The sequence below is a fragment of the Capricornis sumatraensis genome, chromosome 18 (genome assembly GCF_032405125.1).
Source record: "Capricornis sumatraensis isolate serow.1 chromosome 18, serow.2, whole genome shotgun sequence".
In the NCBI taxonomy this organism is placed as follows: Eukaryota; Metazoa; Chordata; class Mammalia; order Artiodactyla; family Bovidae; genus Capricornis; species Capricornis sumatraensis.
The window spans coordinates 32,962,781-32,977,294 of record NC_091086.1 but is presented as its reverse complement, the minus strand read 5'-3'; the positions used below and the strand labels follow the sequence as shown (position 1 = coordinate 32,977,294).

Below are 14,514 nucleotides of genomic sequence, written 5' to 3'. Positions count from 1 at the left end.
TGGGTGACCCCATGGATGGCAGCCCACCAGGCTCCTCTGTCCCTGTGACTCTCATAATGTTCTCATAAAAACAAAAATGTTGGAAAGTTGCTTGTAATATTTTTAAATAGGTATGCTTATATATGTATTTGGGCCAGTGTTTATATATGCATATGTGTGTGTATGTGTGTGTGTGTGTCTCTCTCTCTCCTCTCTCTCTCTCTCTCTCTCTCTCTCTCTCTCTCTCTATACATATATATATATATATATATATATATATATATGAATAGTGATTAGTGCTGGGTGATAGAATTACAATTGTTTTGTATTTTCTTGTTTCTTTTATTATATTTTCATATTTTCTATGGGTAAATTGTTTTAAGAGAAAAAATATATAATTTTTTTAATGCAAAAACATAAGCAGAATCCTATGTATTCACAAGATCATTGTTGTTGTTTATTCGCTAAGTCATGTCTGACTTTTTTGCAACCCATGGACTGTAGCTCACCAGGTTGTTCTGTCCATGGGGATTCTCCTGGCAAGCATACTGGAGTGAATTTCCATTCCCTTCTCCAGGGCATCTTACCGGCCAGGGATTGAACCCATATCTCCTGCATTGGCAGGCGGATTCTAAGAGCCAGTCTGATTGCAAAGCAAAAGCCAGATAAAGGTATTTAACAGTTATACTGGCTTCATTCTAAGGCATTGACCTCAGGCTCCATATACTCTCTTTGCCTAATTTTGGATTACTGTGCTCTCAATTTGGATTAGTGGAAATCACCAGACATTGGAATTAGAAAGACTGGGTTTAAATCCTAGTTTAAATCCCTGGACAGCTTCTGACAAAATAATCTCTCAAAGTCTTGGTTATATATAAAACAGAGGACCATAATATGTCTTGTTATGAAAGCTAATTTAAAATGTAAGTGAATAATTAATAGCACGTGGATAAGAATGAAAAGCACAGTTCTCCTCCCGCTGTTCCGCTTCTCTTTCCCAGAAACAGGAGCAGGGCTGACCCTACAAGAAGACAGACAAGTGTTAGAGTGCAACAAAGTTGTCCAGGGGTCCTCTGGACTCTTCCCAGGTTGGGAACAAACTTGAAGGTGCTGAAAATATGGTTTTGGCTCTGAGGTTGCACCTGGCCACTTGATTTCATCTCTTTTCTCTCATAGGCAATTACAGTTTCTTGGCCTATCGATTGTAGGGAATGAAAATTAATTTTCCTTGTACCTTTCTGATTTCCTGGCTGAGACTTCTGTAATAAAAGACAGATTAACAGAAAAACCTAAAACAAACAAAAACCAGAAAATACCCAGAAGTTTATTAGAACACGTATACCTCATGTATACATGGGAGATAATGAATGACTCTCTGAGGTAGCTTAGAATTCACGCTTAAAAATTATCTTAGTAGGGAGAGGAAAGGGAGATGTGGACCTCTTAGGGAAAATGGGTGACTTTTAGGGAAGATGAATAGGCCCTTAAAAGAACAGATGGGAGGTAAAACAGCTTGTAACAAAGTTTGTCCAGGTGTGGTGTCCACTCCAGCCTCCTCTCCTGTGACAAGTCAGTCTTCTCTGGTTGATGAAACTCCTGGGAAAGGATTTATGACAACTGAGTTCTCTTTAGAGGATGCATCTTTAGGCAGTTAATTGGAGTTCTGAGAAAGCCTCTCAGCATTTCTTGTATTTTAAGTGCCTGCAGTTCAAACGATCTGTATACCAAAGTGGCGTGCTTTGCGGTAGGGTGTCCTGAACTCCTATAGTCATATTTTAGGGTGACATATTCTGCCCCCCTTCAGAACCCAATGCCTAACATGGTTCCAGAATAACCAGGGTATCTTCAGAATGTCAGATACAATCTCTTCTGTATCAAAGCTTCATGAGAGAAAGGCATCCTGAGAACCCATGCTGCATACAAAGAAGAAGCATCTCGGATCACTCACTCATCTCGCACTCCCAAAAGGATGGCATGCATTAAATGTAAAAATAAATAGTGGTCCCCCGTGGCTTATGTGTTTGCAGGTCTCGAGATGTGGCTGTTGTTAAAGTGACCATGAATTTTGAACCCAATAAAGTGAATATTCAAAAGAAAAACTGCCGTGTGGAGGGAAAGGAAACGGTGTGTATAAATGCCACGGTGTGTTTCAATGTGAAATTGAAGTCCAAAGAAAACGTGGTTTATGAAGCTGGTAAGTGTCATACATACAGAAGTACTTTGGAGCAGGAGGACAGTGTATTCTATTTGCTCCCACAGGATGAATCCAGTAAGATAGTGTATTTCCCTCGATGATAGGAATCTGACATCACATCTGCCTCTGTGAACATACTGAACCTTGAAAAAAACTCTAATGTAGAAGGAATGGGTTATGGAACCTGTAAATTCTGGAGCAGAAACTACATACTTATATTTGGTTGCCTTCCGTAGCTAGATTCTGTATTTCTCCTCTGGCTCTCCTATTTACTCTGAACAGTCAAGTGCCAGAGAAAGAGAGAGAAAGAGACACCAGTTCTAAGGCAGAGTTGAAAACTGGGTTCTCTCCAGTAAGACTGGTATTACAAAGGACCTGAATGCCCCCACCTTCCTGAGATCTCTGCCCCAATCAGAAGGTGACCCTTGTATTTTAGGGTCAAACAGATCCCATGTGTGTTCTCAGGCACATCACATCAGCCTGGGTATCCCCTTTTTGCCTATATTCTACAATTCCTAAAGCAGTTTTTAATGATACTGAAACATGTTGGAGCCAAAACTGTGGCGATCATGGGCTGCCCAATAGTAGTTTAGTCTGCAAACCAAATATAAGTAGAAAGAGAAAAACGATTAGTCCTTAGAATCTATTTTTCTTAGCTTGCACTACATGGGCCTATTTATGATCTGCAATAGACCTCTGCCTGGAAGATAAACGAGGTCTAGGAATGTAAAATAATGACTTACATTATCATATGCAACATTGTTTGTCTTATTTTTATATGATAATTAAGCAAGGAAATAAGAAAGATTGCTGCCTTCATATAAGGTATAAGGCCTAACTTGTTTTCCTTATCATGGTCTGCTTATTTTATTAAACTTTTATTTATTTAACTTATTATATCCTTTGAATAGTCAAAAATGACATCTTTTATAATATAAGTTTAAAATATCATTAATGTATATGTTTGCCTCTGTTGAAATACAACATAGTCAATATTCTAAACAGGGTCTAAAGTTTCTAAATTAAAAAAAAAAAAACTAAGTGAAAACCCAGTGAACATACCCGCATGGTCAAGAAGTTAGGTGGTATGTAGGTAGGTGTGTGTAAACATACATATACATTTTTTGATAAGTATAATTAAACATTAAAAGCCTTGCAAACTTGGAGAGTTCTTTAGAGTTCCTCAAGATTATCTTCATGACTGCAAATACCATTGTACTACAGTAGTGTGAATATGCTGAATCACTTGTGTTGAGTGGTTGCTCTAGAGATTTTTCTGTAATATTAATGAGCTGGATCATATGATAATAACCCCAAATAAACATGTCTGCCAATTATTCTTTTTTTATTTTTATAGATATGCAATACCGTGTCACATTAGATTCTCTAAGACAGATATCACGGAGTTTTTTCTCTGGAACTCAAGAGAGGAAGATTCAAAGGAACATCACAGTTCGAGAGTCAGAATGCACTAAACATTCCTTCTACATGTTGGCAAGTAAATCATATATAATAGCTGACTTATTCCAGATCAAAATAAAACAGAGATGCTTTATCTCAAGTCAGTCAATCTTACGTTTATGTCAAAGTACAAATCATGAAGTAAACTTTGTTCAGTTTTCTTAGAAAATCACAGATCTGATTTCCTAATTTCCAAATATATTTCATAAAGCTGTCTTTCATACTCCTTCTGTATGTTATCAGACATCCATATGTTATGGAACAGTAAAAGGCACGGTGCACCAGTTGATAGAGGTCTTGTATTTCATTCATTTATTGATTTCATTCATTCTTTCAACTTGAAAGCATCACTGAACTTTTGCAGGCCTTGTCTGTCAATTGTGGCTAAGTGGTTAAATGCCCTGAGGGGGAACTGTTGGGCCTTATGCTTTCTGGGGTCTGTTTTTGTCCGTTGAACTATGTGTTTCACTCTTTGTCTTTAAACTGAAGGAAAAATATCTGGCATTTTCCATCATCTGTAAGCTTTATGCTACCTGTTTCTATTTTAGTGGATGAGGGAGCCTTGGAAAGCAAATTATTAACCTCTAGAGATGGCTGCTAAGCCAGTTTGAACCATTTGAAATGTATTTGATTGGATCACTGTGTACGTGGAGCAAGAGTCTCTTAAAATGTATGTGACACTAAAGAAAAAGAAAAGCAGAACAGATGTGCTGAGAAAACACTGACTTTAGTAATGGAGACTGAATCTTAGAGCCTTGAACATGATCTTGGAATTTTAAATGAAATAAGCCTATTTGCCCCCACTTCTGACGTATTTCATTATTCCTAATGAATATTTCATATTTTGAAAATATTGTAGTCAGGGGCAGGAAAGTGACAGAAGATACACAAGCTGGTGTGCCGCATTTATTCTTCCTCAGCGATTTTCAAGCCAATATTCCTCACGACATAGATCAAGATAAGCTTTTTTGGTCAGCATTGAATTCAGTCTGTGGTGAGAAAAATAAAAATGGAGTTAATTTCCTATTTGCTTCATCAGAATTGAAACTGTAGGAGTTAGGACTTGGATAAAACTCGAAAAGGTGTGAAACCAGATTTGGCAGTGCCTCCGACCTACTCACTGTTGTATATATTTCTCCAAAAATTTAGCATCTAGCTATATCTAGGCACTGGTATTGAAAGGAATGAACTAGTTTCAAAATTTCCAAAAGACTTCTGGATTTTGATGGATACTTTAACGTTTGTTATGGAGTCAGACAGGAGGGAATTTGTAGCCCAGCTTACCTACATTCTGAGTAATTTTGACAAAGTGGTTGAGTCTCTTAGTTTTATTCATCTGTAAAATAAAGTTTTATTTTATTTATCTATTTATTTATTTTTCTGTAAAATAAAGATTGTAATATTATGTGTCTTAGAAGATTGTTGAAATAATTCTCAATAATGTGTATAAAGCTCATAATTCTACCCATCCCATAAATGATGGCTGTCACTGATGGTAATAAAGACAATATTGATCACATCCATATTATTTTCATACCCTGTCACATTATCAAATTCTTACAACTCAAGGTATATATCATATTAAAGAAATGCAACTCAGTTTAAAGAAGGGTTTCTCTCTTGAAGTTGAGAGATATTCCTAGAAGTATTACATAGTGTTTTTTAGCTCCAAGTCTCAAGGGAAATGATATTGTTATGCAGGTAGCTTGGAGCTGTACATCCTGACATGGCCAAGTACAACCTATCTATCATTCCAACAGGCTCATCTGAGAAGCTGGATGAGAGTCAGCTGGTTACAGTTGGAAGCCTCTGTGTTCCGGAAGTGTCCCTTGTCAAGGCAGAAAGGCAGTCTCTCTAGTGAAGCAAAAGCCTGATCAGGTCATATGTCAGATCAGGAGCACAAGAAGGTCCAATAAGCCTGACCCATGAGGCAAAAGAAGAAAGCCATCACAGGGCCCAAGAAATATGATGCCAATGACATGTTCTGTGTTTTGACCTCTAGGACAAGCATGACTTTCGGGACTCTGTGAGAATAACTTTGGATTTTAACCTTACCGATCCTGAAAATGGGCCTGTTCTTGATGATTCTCTACCAAATTCAGTACATGAATATGTAAGTCAGATTTTTAAAATTTAGAATGCCTATTTGTGAATATATTGAGAAAAAAACCTGAAACATATAAACAGATGCACACACACAAGCCTAAAGCAATTAGTTTAATTGTTTTGAAAAAGGAATTAGATTTTTCTAGACTTTTCTCAATTCTACTGACTTCCTTTTGCTGGAGTTTAAGGGAACTTACAAATGACACCTATTTTTATCTTTTCTGAATTTAGGAGCAATTGAAAGAAAGACATGAGTTGGCCAGCTGGAACTCCCCTTTATTACTCATGAACACTGGGTTCCAGGGCATGGTTTGAGTATAATGGGGGTCCTCCTACAGAGCCAGGCTTAGGCCACAGGTAACTAAATAGGTCATTAGCAGTGTTCACTAAGCTCTGGCCTTCCGGGGCCAGTCTGTAAAACTTGCAGGATGGAAATGTGATATATCCCTCCCCGTGGGCTCACCACTGCCCCAACAGCAGAAGACACAGGAAGGAACTAAACTGTGCTCACCGAGTTTCTGCTTCCAGGTTCAGTCTACTGTCTGATCGCTGCAAAAGAGTGAGATTGTGAATGTGGCACGGATGGAATTTGTTAGCCATTCAGTCGTGTCTGATTCTTTGTGACCCCATGGACTGTAGCCCACAAGGCTCCTCTGCCCATGGGGTTTTCCAGACAAGAATACTGGAGTGGGTTGCCATTCCCTTCTCCCACTAATGGAGTTGGGATGGGAAATTCATTTTCCCCTGCACCTATCTTCTGCTTTCCCTTCCTTCCTTACAAGTATATTTACTGAGTGTCTTTCGTGTTCCAGACATCAGAACTTGCAGTTCTAACCTAGGAAACAAGTATTAGGTAGTCATTACAGGACATGCCCTGGAGGAGAACTTCAGAGCTCAAAGGGAACTTCTGCTACACTGAGGTATCAAGGATTAGAAAGTGAAAAGTGAAAGTCAGTCGTGTCTGACTCTTTGTGACCCCATGGACTGTACAGTCCATGGAATTCTCCAGGCCAAAATATTGGAGTGGGTAGCCGTTCCCTTCTCCAGGGGATCTTCCCAGCCCTCCCTGGAACTTAGGCCACTGCAGTTGAGACCTGTAGCACAGGAAGGTTTTTCCATCCTATTAGAGGAGTGGAGAGGGCAGTGTTCCAGGAAGAGGGATACATGCCAAGGTTCAGAGACATAAAAGAAACTCAGTAAGCTCACCAGTGCTGCTGAAGCTGAAGAGCAAGGGCAGAAGGTGATGTGAGATGAGACAGGAGGCACAGACAGGAGCCAGAACACCAGGACTTTGTGCCACTGTGCAGACTTTAATTGTTCCTGAAGAGCCGAGGAATGCTGTTGATGGCTTTAGTTGGTTTGGGGATAGCACTGGATTTTGGGGGGCTCTTTTAAAAATTACTTCAGCTGCAAGGTGGAAAATGTTTGGAGGGAATCAAGAGTGGGTATGGAAGACCAGTCAGGGAGTTGTTGCTTTAGTTCAGGGAGCAAGTAAGAAAAGCTGGCTAGAGATAGAGGTGGAAATGCAGAGGCAAGGAGGTATGGAAGATGTTAAGAACAGAGGTGGAGTGGATGGTTCTTGGTGATGGGTTAGATAAGGGGGAGGGGCTGAATGAACAAGAGGAGTCAAGGAAAGTGCCCAGTTAGGTGGTTTGATCTTTTCCTATCCGCTTGACCAAAGCTATTATGATCTTAAGTATTTGATTCTTTTAAACAGAAAATCTCATGATCAGTGTTGAATGTTACAGTGTTCTCTCATAACTTTGGATCACGGAGTACTTGACTTATTTCTTTGAAACTGTTCCGTTCTGGCAGATGAAAGCCAGTGAGAAACATCTGTGAAAACTGTGCATTCCGTAAAAGACTGGAAAAATCTATAGCCAAAAGTAAAAATTACGATTTTCCCCTATAAATTATAGAAACAACTATAAAAATTCCTTATGATTTCTGCAGTGAAATCTGTTCTGTTTATGATCTGCTTATTTTGGAAATATGTCATTTCTTTTATGCTAGTTCATAGGTAATTTTCAATAATGCCTAGCTAAATTTTGAAAAAACGCTTTTCTGTGACCATTTCAGATTCCCTTTGCCAAAGATTGTGGAAACAAGGAAAAATGTGTCTCGGACCTTGCCTTGGATGTATCCACCACAGAAAAGGGCCTGCTTATTGTCAAGTCCCACAATGATAAGTTCAATGTTAGCCTCACGGTCAAAAATAAAAAGGACAGTGCCTATAACACCAGAACCATAGTGAATTATTCTCCAAATCTAATTTTTTCAGGAATTGAGGTAAACCTTTAGTTTTATATTTATTTATTCTTGTAATAATCAGGCATTGGACCTACTTTTCATACTAAGGGGATAACTTTTATTACATTGATTTTAGAAAACTAGAAAGCATTTTGTACAAAACTAGCACTTACTAATGATTAAAGGACCAAATTTTTTAAAAAATTTTTTGTTTTGATATATTTCTTTAGAGGTGTATGACTTTTCTTGGATTCAGTATCCAGAAAGGATTGCTGATGTACCAAAACTGTAGGCTTCACAGAAGACTTACATCACTGAAATTAAGACTAAGTCAAGAAAAAATGAAGTCTAAAGAGTTTAACAGAAGGGCAGAGAAGGAGCAGTACATTTGCTGAACAATAACAAAACATTTATGTGCATAAAAATCAAGATACCATTCCCCACTTTCTATGCATGATCCTTACATTGGCAAGGGAATTGTATTAAATGACTGTGTCTCATTGTCGTGACAGAAGGGTTTTTTTTAATTATTATTTTGGCAGTAACATACAGCTGCATAAGATGCTCTATCAGGATTAATTAATACTTCTAAATTTGAACTTTGCATTGAATTACGATCTCTGAATTAACTCCCCTGAATTAAAATTCTGTGTATATTTATATGAATTAGTACTGTATATGATTCACATTAAAACCAAGTATGCTAAATATATATAATATTAAAACTTTAATTGTCCAGGTTCTGTAAATTCAGATTTTCACTGATGTGTGTACGTGTGTGTGTTAGTCACTCGGTCGTGTCTGACTCTGCGACCCCCCATGCACCGTAGCCCACCAGGCTCCTCTGTCCAAGGGATTCTCCAGCCGAGTACTGGAGTGGGTTACCATTTCCTTCTCCAATTTATTAGGACATCACTCAGGAACATGATACTAAGATAGGCTTAAAAAATCTCCTATATTACTGCTACATAGTTTAGATTCAGTAAAGAATGTTTTTAAAAAATCTCTAAGAGCAAAGCAATGCCAGGAAAATAGTAGCCTTGAATTTTTCTGAGAAAAGAGGACTGTACTGAAAGTCACTCTTTGTCTCTTCTTCAGCTGACTTCGCGGCCTTGGCAGAGAGGCAGAGAAATCAACAAGGCCTCTCTCTAAATACTTCTATTTACAATGGCAATCCTAATAATAATAGTTTTTTCTTGAGTCGTATTATGTGTCAGACACTGTTCTATAAGCTTTATTTATTTAATTCTCATTGATTCCTTTGCAAGTAAGGTATTACTGTACTACAGAGATTCTAAGGTAAACCCTTTTTTAACAATTTAATGCTTCTGTAATTGCATTTTACAATTGATATGCTTATTTTACGGGTAGCATTATTGTTTCCTTTTTGTTGTATGTAAAATACTGGTGAATCTCACATTCAAAGGCAGTTTCAATTTGATGAGATAGAGTTTGACTAACCCCAGTAGATGGAAAATCAGACCCAGAGAAGAGAGGAGTTCTGATGAGGATAAAGCTAACAGTGCAGGGCTCAGAGTTTAAATCCTGGTGGTCCCAGGCCCGAGCACAAGCTCTTACCCACTTCTCCAGTGACGACCATTCACCGTGGACTTCCACGGGGTCATCCTGTCAGTGTGGATGATTTCCTACAAACACCTGCTCACCCTGAGGCAGATGGTGTTAGTCCTCCCGGTTTTCGGTGGAAGATCCAAACAGGCTGGTGTGACATGCTTCCTTCCTACCCCCGTCCTTACTGAGGTGCTGTAAGCACCTCACATTTCCTTGAGCTGTGGGACAAGTGATCTTAGAATGCTGTTCAGTTCAGTTCAGTTCAGTTCAGTCACTCAGTCATGTCCGACTCTTTGTGACCCCATGAATCGCAGCATGCCAGGCCTCCCTGTCCATCACCAACTCCCGGAGTTCACTCAAACGCACGTCCATTGAGTCGGTGATGCCATCCAGCCAACTCATCCTCTGTCGTCCCCTTCTCCTCCTGCCCCCAATCCCTCCCGGCATCAGGGTCTTTTCCAATGAGTCAGCTCTTCACATGAGGTGGCCAAAGTACTGGAGTTTCAGCTTCAGCATCAGTCCTTCCAATGAATACCCAAGACCAATCTCCTTTAGGATGGACTGGTTGGATCTCCTTGCAGTCCAAGGGACTCTCAAGAGTCTTCTCCAACACCACAGTTCAAAAGCATCAATTCTTCGGTGCTCAGCTTTCTTCACAGTCCAACTCTCACATCCATACATGACTACTGGAAAAACCATAGCCTTGACTAGGTGGACTTTTGTTGGCAAAATAATGTCTCTGCTTTTTAATATGCTGTCTAGGTTGGTCATAACTTTCCTTCCAAGGAGTAAGTGTCTTTTAATTTCATGGCTGCAATCCCTGTCTGCAGTGATTTTGGAGCCCCCCAAAATAAAGTCTGACACTGTTTCCACTGTTTCCCCATGTATTTCCCATGAAGTGATGGGACCAGATGCCATGATCTTAGTTTTCTGAATGTTGAGCTTTAAGCCAACTTTTTCAGTCTCGGAAATTCATCAAGAGGCTTTTTAGTTCCTCTTCACTTTCTGCCATAAGGGTGGTGTCATCTGCATATCTGAGGTTATTGATATTTCTCCCAGCAATCTTGATTCCAGCTTGTGCTTCTTCCAGCCCAGCATTTCTCATGATGTACTCTGCATATAAGTTAAATAAGCAGGGTGACAATATATAGCCTTGACATATTCCTTTTCCTATTTGGAATCAGTCTGTTGTTCCATGTCCAATTCTAAATGTTGCCTCCTGACCTGCATATAGGTTTCTCAAGAGGCAGATCGGGTGGTCTGGTATTCCCATTACTTGAAGAATTTTCCACAGTTTATTGTGATCCACACAGTCAAAGGCTTTGGCTTACTCAATAAAGCAGAAATAGATGTTTTTCTGGAACTCTCTTTCTTTTCCGATGATCCAGCAGATGTTGGCAATTTGATCTCTGAGACTTTCCCAAAAACTATACTGTGAAATCTTAGCAAGGCAGCTGCTAAGGCACAGCTGGGAAAATCTGAGCTCAAGTATTTCAATCTATTCAAGTATTTCAGTCAAGTTCAAGTATTTCACCTGCATATCTGATCTAATTCTGTTTACTTTCTCTTCCTAGGCTATCCAAAAAGACAGTTGTGAATCCAATCATAATATCACATGTAAAGTTGGCTATCCTTTCCTAAGAAAAGGAGAAATGGTAAGCGGATTATAGAAAATACATGTGGCAATTGGATACAAAAAATAATATGCTCAAGGCCAAATATATAAATGTTTCTAATGGATGTGTTTAGATGGTTGCTGGTACTTGAAGTTTCTGTTTTAAAGAGACTTTAATAATGACCATTTCATAATTACAATGTTTATGATTGTGATCTGGTAGACAGTGATAATACGAAAAAATAACAATAGGTGGGATATAATAATGTGATAGTGTTGGATCTGTATGTAACATTTTCTGGTGTGTTAAGCTGTTTTCACATATATCTTCTCCTTTGCTCATGAAATTTGCATTATTAGTTAATAAACTTGAGTGATTTTATTTAAAAAAGAAAAATATTTATATGATTTAATACTTTAATTAATGCAAAAATTCTACTTTACTTTCTTATCTGTTACTAAAGATATTTTTATTTTATAGGTAACATTCAAAATATTATTTCAGTTTAATACATCTTATCTCATGGAAAATGTGATCATTCATTTAAGTGCAACAAGGTTGGTTCCTGTGTGTACATGAGTGTATGTGGATGCCTGCAAGTAATTTCTTTCATATATTTAAAATGTTCTATAGATGGACTGGAACTTCTTACAGCTTTTATGTGGTCAGTCAAAGTAGAAGGCAGTGAACCCCTTTGCTTCACAAAATCATCCTTATGAATTATTAGCAAAATAGAGAAATTTTCATTTAATAGAAATAATAAACCTAATTGGGTTAAACACTGGTTCTATGAGCCATAAAACGTTGTAATCACACATCACTTATATCTGCCAAATTGCATTTAAATCCATTAAAAATTTATAGGCTTTGCTAATTTAAAAACTTTTATGGACTGCCCATCAAAGTCAACTGAATCATTAAAGAGACTTAAAATTTTATGATACCCTTTTGTAGTTTAATAAATTTTATTCAAATCACTCAAAGCTTCTGAAAGATGGTATAGAAAATATTCAAACGAAAAATAGCAAAAGTCTAATAAGGAAATTGAAATAGTACTTACCTTTTTTCTAAGAGTAACTACACACTGGACCATAAGCAACTTGAGGTAAGCTTTCATCATTTGTTGTTTTATTCCCAGTTTTAAAAAAAGCTAATAATTGAATAATTACTAAATAAATGTAAAGTGAGTGAATGAGAAAATGAATTAATGGATGGTTAATTCTGTATACTCAATTCAGTTCAATTTAGCAAATACTTATTTGAGCTCTACTATGAATAAAATAGGCCTTCCCTGGTAGCTCAGCTGGTAAAGAATCCACCTGAAATGCTGCAGACCCCGGTTCGATTCCTGGGTCAGGAAGATCCCCTGAAAGAGGGATAGACTATTTATTCCAGTATTCTTGGGCTTCCCTGGCGGCTCAGATGGTAAAGAATCTGCCTGCAATGTTGGAGACCTGGGTTCGATCCCTTGGTTGGGAAGATTCCCTGGAGGAGGGCATGACAACCCACTCCAGTATTCTTGCCTGGAGAGTCCCAAGGACAGAGGAGCCTGGTGGGCCACAGTCCATGGGGTCACAAAAAGCCAGAAAGGAAAGAGTTGGACAGGACTGAACGACTGAGCACAGCACACACAGCACATGGACAAGATACTGACTGTCACTTAAATAAGGGCATGAAGCTCCTTAGGAAGAGAATATTACAGTAGGGGACTGAGACCAGTATTTATCATACAGGAAAGAACAAGGAAAATTTATTAAAGAAATAGAAGCCATGTATGGAGACTTAATGAAGGGTGAAATTATATCTACTTGGCAATGAAAACCCAAGAAAGATTTATTAAGAAGGTTATAATTAAGAAGGACCTTAAAGAATGGGTAGCAATTCAGAGAGGCTGGTGGGTAGTTAGATAGAATGTTTCAAGTGAAAAATGTACAGCTTGAGCAAAAACGCAAAGGGAGACCACTAGGTCTATTTGGGGGAATGTTGGGCGATCAGTTTTAGTGCAAATGTAGGAGAATACATAAATGCATAATGGAAGATAAACAGGGAATGTACATCTCACCATGGATGGTGAGTACTGAATTTCGAAATAAGGCATCTTAGTTGAACAGGCCATGAAATGTTTTTAAGGGGTGAAGTCATATGTACAGAGCTGTTTCTTTCAAAGGTTAACTGGGCTGCAGTGTGGAATGGGTTAGAGGCAGCGGCCATTTACAGCAAGAGCCCAATCACACATGTGTCTATAACCCAAGACAGGGAGCTGCCTTCACGGCCCCATCACTCATATCATGCTGCTAATATACTTGGGAATAAGCAGAGTCATTAAAGGGTACCCGTTGCCCATTTTGTGAGACAAAATGCTAGGTGCTTGGTCACTTGGTAGAGGGGTATATGTGATAATAATAGTAAAAATTAATACTTACTGAGTATTCCCTATGTCCTTGGCACAATGTTAAGCATTTTACACTTGTTGCTCACTTATTATTTATTAAGAATTTAATCATAAAATTCCCATTTTATAGATGAAGAAACTGAGGCCTGAGGCACAAAGAGACTAAACAACTGTCCCAAAGTAGGTCAATGTCCAAGAACAATCTCAGGCCCTCTGGCCCCAGAGCCAGTGTTGGTACCTGTTATAGCACTTGTCCATGCTTTTTTACTTAATACAGGAGAGTATGAGATATGTGTATGTACATATAAATGTATAAATATCTAGGCATGCATTTAAATAATGTATAATTAAAATGATAACTAAAATCAGGGAGGAAAGTAGGTGCTCAACAATAAGCACCAAGTACAAGGCCTGTGCTGTGCTTAGACACTCAGTCATGTCTCTTTGTGACTCCATGGACTGTAGCCCGCCAGGCTCCTCTGTCCAGGGGGATTCTCCAGGCCAGAATACTGGAGTGGGTTGCCATGCTCTTCTCCAGGGGATCTTCCCAAGCCAGGGATTGAACCCAGGTCTCCCTCATTGCAAGAGGATTCTTTACTGTCTGAGCCACTAGGGAAGCCCAAGTACAAGGCATAGAAAGACTGTTAAGTGAGAAGACAAAGGTTTTAGATTTATTCTCAGCTCTGTACCCCTGAGCACATCTTTTCACAAGGACCTCTTCTGTGATAAATAAGAATCACCTGTGTGATTTATAAAAAAACACAATTTCATGAATCCTACTTTGGGCCTACTAAATCCATATTATTCTAGGAGAAGAACCCAGTAATCTGTGTATTTAACCATTGACCCAAGAACACTTATTATTCACACAGAAATTTGCAAAACCTTGTAGTAAATCAGTGTCATTTTCAACCCTCACTGCACTTGAGAATCACTTTAGGGTCTTT

At 38.6% G+C, this 14,514-nt stretch overlaps 1 protein-coding gene across 1 annotated transcript in view; it reads left to right on the top strand.

Moving 5' to 3' along the window:
• The window catches only part of ITGA1 (integrin subunit alpha 1), a 170,614-nt gene that overhangs the window by 133,154 nt on the left and 22,946 nt on the right, over positions 1–14,514 (top strand). Inside the window, exons 16-21 of the mRNA XM_068990757.1 lie at positions 2,007–2,173; positions 3,531–3,667; positions 5,637–5,747; positions 7,820–8,029; positions 11,134–11,214; positions 11,656–11,732. Coding sequence (XP_068846858.1) covers positions 2,007–2,173; positions 3,531–3,667; positions 5,637–5,747; positions 7,820–8,029; positions 11,134–11,214; positions 11,656–11,732 — 783 coding nt within the window. The remainder of the gene's footprint in view (positions 1–2,006; positions 2,174–3,530; positions 3,668–5,636; positions 5,748–7,819; positions 8,030–11,133; positions 11,215–11,655; positions 11,733–14,514) is intronic.